This window comes from Electrona antarctica (genome assembly GCF_951216825.1).
Source record: "Electrona antarctica genome assembly, contig: scaffold_26, whole genome shotgun sequence".
NCBI classification, from domain to species: Eukaryota; Metazoa; Chordata; class Actinopteri; order Myctophiformes; family Myctophidae; genus Electrona; species Electrona antarctica.
The window spans coordinates 3233292-3245039 of NW_027636995.1; the positions used below are offsets into that span (position 1 = coordinate 3233292).

At 40.6% G+C, this 11748-nt stretch overlaps 1 protein-coding gene across 1 annotated transcript in view; it reads left to right on the plus strand.

Annotated features, from left to right (window-relative positions):
- LOC306919536 (uncharacterized protein) overlaps positions 1-10366 on the plus strand; it is a 50601-nt gene extending 40235 nt beyond the window's left edge. Inside the window, exon 2 of the mRNA XM_079532300.1 lies at positions 9616-10366. Within this exon, the coding sequence (XP_079388426.1) occupies positions 9616-10172 (557 nt within the window). The 3' untranslated portion in view covers positions 10173-10366. The remainder of the gene's footprint in view (positions 1-9615) is intronic.
- The last annotated feature ends 1382 nt before the right edge of the window (positions 10367-11748 follow it).

Consider the following 11748-nt stretch of genomic DNA (forward strand, 5'->3'; position numbering starts at 1 on the left):
GCTAAAGTTATTCCCATATACAAAACGGGGGAAAAACACCTATTTACCAATTACAGGCCTGTTTCACTGCTGTCGCAGTTCTCCAAGATACTGGAAAAATTATTTGTTGTAAGACTGGACAAATTCATAGACGGCCATAACTTACTAAATGACAGCCAGTATGGTTTTCGATCATCACGATCAACTTCCATGGCTTTGATGGAGGTAGTAGAAGAGATTACAGGTTGTATTGATAATAAGAAACATGCAATCGGTGTGTTCATTGACCTTAAAAAGGTGTTTGACACGATTGACCATGGGTTGTTGGTAAGAAAAATGGAGAGGTATGGTATAAGAGGGACAGCGCTTGATTGGCTTCAAAGTTACATAAGTAATAGACAACAATTTGTCCAATTGGGAAATTATAAGTCTCTGAACCTAAACATTACCTGTGGTGTCCCACAGGGGTCAGTATTAGGACCTAAATTGTTCATTCTATATATAAATGACATTTTTAAGGTATCAAACATTTTAAAACTAGTTGTTTTTGCCGACGACACAAATATTTTTTGTTCAGGAGACGATTTAAACCAGCTCACAACAGTATTGAAGTCTGAGCTATCAAAATTAAAACATTGGTTTGACAAAAATAAGTTATCACTAAACCTGAGTAAAACAAAATGTATGATATTTGGAAATCGGAAAAGAGATTAATTTAGAAATAGATGATGTAAAGATTGAAAGAGTATATGAGATCAAGTTTCTGGGTGTCTTAATTGACCACAGACTCTGCTGGAAATCCCACATAAAATATGTGTGTTCCAGACTGGCAAGAACAATAGGGATATTGGGTAAAGCTAGACATATACTGGATAGGAAACCATTACACACTCTGTACAATTCACTTGTGGACCCTTATCTATCGTATTGTGTAGAAGTATGGGGCAATACCTATAAAAGCACTTTGACAAAGATTTGCACTTTACAAAAAAGAGCAGTACGGGTAATAAATGGAACAGGATACCTTGATCATACCAATAACCTGTTTTTAAAATCTTATATTCTAAAGTTCCCAGACTTGGTGAAATTTAAAACTGCACAAATCATGTTTAAAGCCTGGAATAATTGTTTACCTGTGAATATTCAAAAACTTTTTAAGGAGAGAGATGGTAATTATGACTTAAGAAACAAACACAATTTTAAACAGACAATTATTCATTCAACACTGAAAAAAAAGTGCACTTCAATATATGGTGTTACACTCTGGAATAATCTTGATATAGACATTAAACTGTGTAAAAATATTAAACAGTTCAAGCACTGCTATAAGCAGTCACTCCTGCAAAATTATGAACAGCTGATTGACTAGGATTAGTTTTACTCTGTGATGTCTTTTTATTCTTTACTATAGATTATTACTTAGTTAAATTATTACTTTCAATAAAATGGATTTACAATTACTGTATGTAATAAAATGGTTTTATTATTTTTTATTATCATTATTATATACATTGTTTTGTATTATAATATATTGTTTTACAATATATGTAAAGGTAAGAAGGGGGCCGGACAATATAAGCATTGCTTCTCTCTGTCCCTTCTTGAACAAAACAAAAAAAATGATGTGATTGATATTGTGTTGATGTACTGTTATTTGTACTTTTTATGTTCAAGATAAATAAAGATAAAAAAAAAATCAAAAAATGTTACTGTTTACAATGAGAAAACGGGACGCTTGTAGGTGTCCGGATAGCTCAGTCAGTAGAGCTCTTGCCCTTGGACCACGAGGTTGTGTGTTCAAATATGGGTACCGAAAACTCAGCCCATGATTCTTATTTGTGCATATTGTTCTTATTGCGTATTGTCGTCTTTCTTGGTCCCGCCTTATCGCTGCTTGCAGCTATATTTCTTTTGATTTTGTGAGGAGGAGCTGGAGCTGCAATAATTATTAAAAATATATTAACAACACGGCCCCTCATATTAGAAGGACAATATCAGTCAACAGATAAAAGTTTAGGTGTTTTTGATGAATCTGTCATGGTTAAAATTGAGTTTTAAGTTATAATGGGTTTGTATAGGAAGGGGGCGGGGCAGTTAAAATGAATATCAAATATCTAAATACTGAATCAAGCAACTTAGGAACTGCCCGGGGTGTTCACATAAGACTGATGAAATGACAACGTTTTTTTTAAAGTGAAATATCCCTTTAAGTAGCATGTGACAAACTAGGGGGGGTTCATCATTCTGAATCCATTCCAAGCATTAGTTTTGCAAAAATAAAAACACTCGGCTAAAAGCGGCCATAGCCGTCATCACATTTTGGCGAGTTTGTAGATCGGCTATTTTAAGCATGCAACCAAGTGTAAAATGACTTGTCTTACTTATACTGGATCTCTTGTCCACTAGTCCCTTTTTAGTTTAGTCTTACTTTTAGTCATCTTAGCTTAGATTTCATGTAGTTTCAATTTAGTTTTCGACAGTGAAAAGGGGTAGTCGACGAACATTCTTCGTCAGTTTTAGTCGACGAAATCAACATTGGCTTGTGTGCGCTTCATGTTACATTATTTCATTGTTGCAAGTTTATTTATTTTTTTGCAGTGAATTGATGTTACATAAATAACTAGTCTCACAGAGAAGCTATGACGACGAATGCATTGACGTCATAGTTCATTAATTGTATATCATATTTGTCAGTTAAGATTATGACATAATTCTTTTTCTGTTTTCACACTTTTGATTCTTAATAAATGGACGTAACGGTTTGTGTTCAAATTAAGAGGATGAGTGTTGGTGCTGTCTGGTGATGCGTACACATACATGTGCTCAGGTGCCAGAATGATTATAAATGATCTGCAGCTATTCTTATCACACCATATCACAAGATCACACTATTATACATATAGGCTATTTCTCAGTGTGAGGGACCGAGCAGTCAAGGCTTAAAGATAACACAGGTTTCAAACTCAAAGTTTGTTTAATTTCAAAAAGTAACAAATCATTAACAAAACATTTCAATAAATGAAGTTGTAGGGCCCTTAAGAGGTCAACATAATATAACTCAAATGAAAAGAACGTGGAACCAAACAGGAAATTAACTCAACTAACAGACCTCCTCAAATGACATGACATGGAGACTTATATAGTGGTGGACCAAACCAATAAACACACAAAGGGGTGCACAGCAATCAGAGCCCACTTGAATCACTAAACAATTCCCACTTCCCCCCTTCTCAATCACGTATGTTGGTATGGTCCTCTGCATCACAGCTGACTCCACCCCCTGCCCCATATGTTGCCATTTCAGGAACTAAATAAAGAACAGAATTAGTACAACAGTGCATATTGTCACCAAGCCAAATACTGATTGTGTTTTATGCATTATAATATAATATAATCATTGCAAATGTCAATACTAGAGGTTAGAGTACAATGCAAATGTGAGTGTGGGTTAGATGAGTCTCATCTCACTGTGGGGCTGGGATCACAGCCCTCACATACGCCCTCCCTTCAAAGCTCTCGCTAGGGCAGCGAGAGAGGTAGTCTGCTGTGCAGTTGTCCTTTCCTGGAATATGCTGGATGATGAAGCGAAATGGCTGCATTGCCAGGTACCATCGGGTGATCCTTCCATTTGTGTCCTTCATTCTATCAAGCCACTGTAGAGCTTTGTGGTCCGTCTCCAGCGTAAATTCTCGTCCCAGGAGGTAATACCTGAAACAGTCCAGGGCCCATTTGATTGCCAGTGCCTCCTTCTCCACCGTTGAGTATCGGACCTCCCTTTCAAACAACTTACGGCTGATGAAGGCCACTGGATGTCGCTCCTTCTCAGGACCCTGTAGGAGAACAGCCCCAAGACCTCTATCCGAGGCATCAGTTTGAAGAATGAAATGCTTTTCAAAATCTGGACTGTATAATACTGGGCTATACTCAGTGACTGTTGGATGTCTCGAAAGGCTGCTTCTGCCTCCTCTGTCCACTGGACCAAGTTTGGATGTTTGAATCCGGTCAAATCTGTAAGGGGAGCTGCCCTGGTGGAGAAATGAGGGATGAAACGCAAATAAAATCCTGCCATGCCCAGATAGGACCTGAGCTGCTTCTTTGTCTTTGGCAGCGGGCAGGACTCAATAGCCCGGATCTTATTCACTTGAGGCTTTATCATCCCATTTCCTATGACAAACCCCAGGTACTCCGTTTCAGCCTTAGCAAATGTACACTTTGATGGGTTAATGGTCAACCCAGCAGACCGGAGTCGCTCCATCACTCTCTCCAGATGTTTAAGGTGGTCATCCCAGGTAGTGCTGTAAATGACAACGTCATCGAGATATGATGCAGAAAAGTCTGACAGATTGCACAGTACCTGATCCATTAGTCTCTGGAAAGTTGCTGGCGCACCGTGTAGCCCGAAGGGCATGACTGCAAATTGGAACAACCCCCATGGTGTGCGGAAGGCTGTCAGTTCTCTGGAGCGCTGAGTGAGTGGTACCTGCCAATAGCCTTTGCATAGATCTATGGTGGTTAAATACTTGGCCTTCCCCAGGCGCTCAAGCAGGTCATCAATTCGGGGAGTAGGATATGAATCAAATTGTGAATTTTTATTTAGATACCTGAAATCGATACAGAATCGAGTGCTGCCATCCTTCTTTGGGACCAAGACCACCGGATTGCACCATTCACTCTTTGATGGTTCCACAATCCCCATTGACAGCATTTGGTCGACTTCCTCCTTTAGCACAGTCAGCATCCGTTCTGGTGTTCTGTAACTTAAACGTCTCACTGCAGCTCCTTCTTTTAACACAATGTCATGTTCAACCAGGTCGGTCTTTCCAGGATTTTTTTAAAAAATGTCTGAGTTACATAGGTGTCTCACCTGGTTTTGTCTTTCATCCGGGAGGTGGCTGAGATCCAGGTCCAGAGAAGCAGATGCAGGCAAGTACTGCTCCTCCACTTCCTCATCCTCCGGAATACTCCTGATCAGCATCACCTTCACTTTCCTGCTCTGTGGGCAGGACCTATAAGACTTCCCTGGTGTTGTCTCTTGCTCTACATCACAAGAGAGCAGGGCACTGAGTGTCTGAGATGGCTCCTCCCCCTTTTTATCCTGTGCCCTCGTCACTGACCCGTTACAGCTGTGGTTGGAATCCAATAAGTCAAACAGCACAGGCAGGTCTCGACCAAGCACAGCAGGGAATGGTAACTTATCAGCAATGCCAACCTTTAGGAGAAAGGTCTGCCCTTCCACCTTGATGTACATGTGTGCTGTTGGATAAGGTTTTTCATCTCCGTGCACACAACAAACAGGAATAGTCTCTGTAGTGTTAATCATATGTAGTGGCACAAAATCTCTGTGTACTACGGTCTGGTCACTTCCTGAATCAAGCAGTCCCTTTAGACTTTGACCATTAATCTCAATTGAAATCATTTTTGCAGATGGATCAACTTTAACTTTGGGTTCCCCAGCCCGTGGCACATAACATATTTGTGTTAACCTTGACAAGTTTTGGGGACAATGTGGTTTTATATGTCCTTCCACTCCACATTGATAACAGATTTGTATCCAAGATGGAGGCTTTGGGGGCATATTAGCATTCTGGCTCTCCCTCATGGGAGGCTTACCCATACTTATGTTTGGCCTTTGGTGATCCATCTTTTCCCATGTGGTATAGCTCCATGGCTTCCTCCGTGCAGCCACAAACACATCGGCCAACTTAGCAGCCTCAGCAGCAGAACCTGGGTTGTGCTCTTTTATCCAGACCTGTAACTCAGGAGAAACCATTCTCAAGTATTGTTCCAATATTATGCTTTCCCCAATTTCTTGGACTGTTTTGCCTTTTGGATTTATCCATTTTCCATACAATTCCTTCAATCGTGCATAAAGCTCCTTTGGGCTTTCATCAGCATGTATGTCAAGGGAGCGGAATCTCTGTCTATAAGTCTCAGGGTTTATATCATATTTATGTAGAATAGCCATTTTCACTTTATCATATTCAAGAGCCTCCTCCATGTCCATGTGTACATATGCACCTCTAGCTTTGCCCGTAAGTAATGGTATGAGATGAAACACCCAGTCATTTTTATCCCATCGACAAGCCAGTGCAATACGTTCAAAGGTAATTAGAAAATGTTCAATGTCATCATCCTCTGTGAGCTTTTGCAATTTGGGCTCATAAACCCGAGACTGACCTGAGACAGATGGCTGATTGGCAGCCGCATTACTGTGAGCCACCTGGGCAGGTGTGTTACCTTCTGGAGGTTCCGGCGGCTCTGGGGGAATGCTGGGCTGCTCAGGAACTGGAGGGATATGGGCCTGCACATCCCCATGTAGGAGCTGGAACTGGTTCTGGAGTGCTCTGAAGCGCTGTTCTTGCCTTGCACTATCATCCTTCTGCTGCTTACATTGGTAACGGAGAAGTGTAACCAGCTCTGCTAATGTTGGCTCCTCAGTGTCATCTACCCCCCCAGAGGCTCCATTTTCCTCCTCACCATTGCCCAGTGCGTCAGCTCCAGTGTGTGGCTCCGCCTCAGGTGTTGTAAGGTTTTGCTCTCCTCGTTGTGTCCTTCCTTTATGTCCTCGCAGCATTTTTTTTTTCTTTTTTTTTTTTTTTTTAAACCATTGTGAAAAAGTACCAAAAACAAAAAAAACCTGTGACCTTGACTGGGAATCCCACTACTGCCACCAATTGTGAGGGACCGAGCAGTCAAGGCTTAAGGATAACACAGGTTTCAAACTCAAAGTTTGTTTAATTTCAAAAAGTAACAAATCATTAACAAAACATTTCAATAAATGAAGTTGTAGGGCCCTTAAGAGGTCAACATAATATAACTCAAATGAAAAGAACGTGGTACCAAACAGGAAATTAACTCAACTAACAGACCTCCTCAAATGACATGACATGGAGACTTATATATTGGTGGACCAAACCAATAAACACACAAAGGGGTGCACAGCAATCAGAGCCCACTGGAATCACTAAACAATTCCCACTTCCCCCCTTCTCAATCACGTATGTTGGTATGGTCCTCTGCATCACAGCTGACTCCACCCCCTGCACCATATGTTGCCATTTCAGGAACTAAATAAAGAACAGAATTAGTACAACAGTGCATATTGTCACCAAGCCAAATACTGATTGTGTTTTATGCATTATAATATAATATAATCATTGCAAATGTCAATACTAGAGGTTAGAGTACAATGCAAATGTGAGTGTGGGTTAGATGAGTCTCATCTCACTGTGGGGCTGGGATCACAGCCCTCACACTCAGGCATTCCACGTTTCATATTTATACTTTCTTTATGTTTAAGTCCTTCAATTCCTTCATTCCAGACCAGTGTGTGGAGTCCAGCCTGCAGGTGAACATGAGTTCTCCACAACCAGCCTGCACTGTACAGAAACAGGAACCTGACGACCACCTGGAAACCAGTATGTTTTATTTTGTTCTGCTATGTTGTAGGTGTAGGACTAGATCCTTGCCTGGTTTGGCACTTGAAATATTATGTTTATAACAAAGGTGTTTGTGTTTATAACTATTGGAATGGTGCTTTTAGACAGAGTATTTTACTCTTTACAGTTACTGTACTGATTTCTATTGACTGTATTGTATGACAGACAGCTGGAAGTAGTATTCAGATCAGTGCAGTAAAATAAACGTAAATGTGTTGCACCGCATTGAAGAACCTCCTTCATTACTTAAAGGATAATTCCATGCTAGAAGGCTTTCTTACCTTTCGTTGCAGTTGTTAGGTCTGCACCAAAGTGGTCCAGGTGTTCTCTCCGAGAGCACAGTACAGTCCAGAGTACAGTCCAATACAGAGTAGTACAGCACAGAGTACAGTAGAATTGTGGATAAATGAGAATGACGTTAAAGTTGATCGAGTTGATTTTGTTTCTCCTAGCCCTGAAACGTGACTGTCATGACGCTACTGCAGCCTGTTTTGGGCACCTTGCTACATTTACAACATTTAAGTCTACATGAACATTCTGATTTCAAATATAAAGTGCTCGCCACCGATTGGCGCGCTACGAGCTTGTAGGTCTGCTATTTTTGAAAAATCGTAAAAATGCGGCACAAATCTTTGAATATTCTTTCAGAGCGAACGTTTTTTTTCCACGCCTAAATTGGTTAGTCTGCCATCATGCTCGTTAAGAACGAGCATAACCATGGCTAACATTTCCCGTGGTAGTTGGAGGAAATGTTTGTCTGAAGTGTTTACTTCCTTGTAGTACAACAGAGGAAACACTGCATGGAAAATGTTAAGTTCAACATTTAATGGATTTCTTTCATTTTATCTTTTGCCTAAAGAAGAGTTTTCCCCTGAACATCAGGAGAGGAGATCAGTGGAGGATGACGGGTCAACATTGACATTACTTTCAGTGCAAAGTGATGATGATGATGATGGAGGCAGAGAGACAGAGCCTCTAGCCAGCACTTCAACCCAACACATGAATACACAAGCTGATGTAGAGGACTGTGGAACATCACAACCAACTGGTGATAACCAGCTCCTCTCTTTACACTCTTCTGAATCGGACAATGCATCTGACAGTGATGAGTGGGAGCCAACTAGTGATAACCAGCTGTCTTTAAACTCTCCTGAATCAGACAATAAATCTGACACTGAAGACAGTGATGAGTTAGAGGAGACTAGGGAAGGTGCATCAGATTTAAACACACCGACATCACACAAGACACAAAATGTGAAAGGTCAAGCCTGGTCGTTGAGCAACAAGCTGTCCCAGGATCTGAAAACAACAAAACAAACTGATTCCATTAGGAGTCACACAGGGAAGAAAATGTTTAGTTGTACAGAGTGTGGCAAAATGTGTAATACGAAGGCAGATCTTAACCAGCACATGAGGACTCATACAGGGGATGGGGAAAAGCCATTTACTTGTACAGTTTGTGGCAAATGCTTTAGTAACAAATTTATTCTAAGAGACCACATGAGGACTCATACAGGGGAAAGGCCCTTCACTTGTAACGTTTGTAGCAAAGGCTTTAATGTAAAAAGTAATCTAAAAGTTCACATGAGGACTCATACAGGAGAAAAGCCCTTTACATGTGACGTTTGTAGCAAAGGCTTTGGTTATGTGCACCATCTAAGAGAGCACATGAGGACTCATACAGGAGAAAAGCCCTGTACTTGTAAAGTTTGTAGCAAAGGCTTTGGTACTAAGCGTGGTCTAACTAACCACATGACCACTCATATGGGGGACATGGAAAAACCATTTACTTGTAAAGTTTGTAGCAAAGGCTTTGGTACCAAGCACGGTCTAACTTATCACATGACCACTCATATGGGGGCAATGGAAAAAAGGACTCATACAGGAGAAAAGCCCTTTACATGTGAAGTTTGTGGGAAAGGCTTTTCTAAAATGAGTATTCTGAAAGTTCACATGATGAGTCATACAGGGGAAAAGCCCTTTACTTGTAACGTTTGTAGCAAAGGCTTTGTCTCTAAGAGGGATCTAACTTACCACATGACCACTCATACGGGGGAAAAGCCATTTACTTGTAAAGTTTGTAGCAAAGGCTTTCGTATGAAGCAAGGTCTAACTTATCACATGTCCACTCATATGGGGGACATGGAAAAAACATTTACTTGTAAAGTTTGTAGCAAAAACATTTGTAGTAAGCAAGGTCTAACTTTCCACATGACCACTCATACAGGAGAAAAGCCCTTTACATGTGATGTTTGTGGGAAAGGTATGTCTGAAAAAGGAAGTCTAAAAGTTCACATGAGGACTCATACAGGGGAAAAGCCCTTTGCTTGTAAAGTTTGTAGCAAAGGCTTTAGTGTTGTGGGTAATCTAAAAGAGCACATGGGGACTCATACGGGGGAAAAACCCTTTACTTGTAAAGTTTGTAGCAAAGGCTTTATGTTAAAGTGTCGTCTAACTTACCACATGAAGACACATACAGGGGATGGGGAAAAGCCATTTACTTGTACAGTTTGTGGCAAATGCTTTAGTAACAAATGTATTCTAAGAGACCACATGAGGACTCATACAGGGGAAAGGCCCTTCACTTGTAACGTTTGTAGCAAAGGCTTTAAGGTAAAAAGTAATCTAAAAAAGCACATGGAGACTCATACGGGGGAAAAAACATTTACTTGTACAGTTTGTGGCATATGCTTTAGAAAAAGAATAACACTTAAAACACACATGAGGAGTCACACAGGGGAAGAACCACTTTAGTTAGAGTATTTGGCAAATGCATTGGTCAATTTCACCTCTGATACGAGGATTTATTTTCCTCTCCCTTTCAAGTAATCCACACATTTATTATTTTCCTTATTCTGGTCACTTGTAGGCTGTGTTTTGATTTTATTTTTTGCAGTGTTATATTGTGTTTGGTTGCACTAAATCAGTTTTTCTGTTGACCCTGATGAAGGCCCATGCTGGCCGAAACACGTTGGTCGTGTTTTTAACCCTTGTTTTTAATATCTAATGAATTAATGAAATAAAGGATTTTTTTTCTACTTCAACTGGACAGAACTGCCTTGGACCCTCTTTTAAGTTCGCCACCTTATATCGCCTTCCACAGTGACATTGACTTACAGTTTTCTCTACATATAAAGGACCCACGTAGCGCTTCTTTAATTTTTTTCAGTTTTTCTGTACCTCAGTCAGTACCACCTTACCCTTGACTTTTATATATTATAACTAACAGTTGGCCTTAGTGCCTCTAGTAGTTTTACTCTGTTCTTGGCTTGACACTACTCAGCCTGACTTCATAGACGTGGTGGGTGTGTCAGTGTAATTATCGTCATTGTAAACAGTGGCTTGTTCATTGTTAAACTTGCCCCTATCTGTATATAACACGCCTACTTTGTTGTTGTACTCATGCCTGACGAAGACCCATAAGGGGTCGAAATGTCATCCTTAAATAAATACATTTCCTGTGGGAGCTATGAAACAGTGTGCGGACTACTTCTCCTTCTACACATTTATGACAAATCATAGATAGATATAAGCATATAGGAGTCACACAATATGACAATTACCACATGTTAAATCTTATCCAGAGCTAAGTAAAATAAGGCTAATAATATATATTCTTACCCTCTCTACAGCCTCTTTTTCTGGTTGGTATCCGTTCCACTCCCTCTTTTCTTCCCTCTAGATAGTGGGGGAGCAGAATGTCTGAGTCCTTTCATGGATTCCATAGTATACTCTAAGACAGGGGTTAATACAAGTAAGACGCGCGAACGCAGCTCGTAAATTGCAATAACAACAATTAGAACTAGAAAAAGTGCCCTTCTGGGCACAGGTCTCCACCAGGATGATAGGAGTGCGTGTGTGATGTTTGGCAAAATGTTTAGGAGCAATATAAACGTGTGTGTGTGTGTGTGTGTGTGTGTGTGTGTGTGTGTGTGTGTGTGTGTGTGTGTGTGTGTGTGTGTGTGTGTGTGTGTGTGTGTGTGTGTGAGATGTGGCTAGGCCTGTTGTAGCGCCACCATGAGGCTGATTTGAAAACTGTCAAGTGGCATTTCTTCCAAAGCCTAATTGGAATATGCATGCACAATTTCACCACAATCGGACGCTGCGTTGAGTAGTTGTGGCGATTTGTACAAAACGGGTACAAAGCGGGCTACTCCTGAAAAGTTTAGAAGCCAATCGTAGCCAATGAGGGTGGATTATGAGAAATCAAACAAACCCGTCTTGATCACATGACTATGGAGAGCATGTCTACCGATTTGCGTGAAATTTGGATAAAATCTGAAGGAGTAATATTAGAAAATGTGTTTTACATATGTCGGGCTCCTGGTGG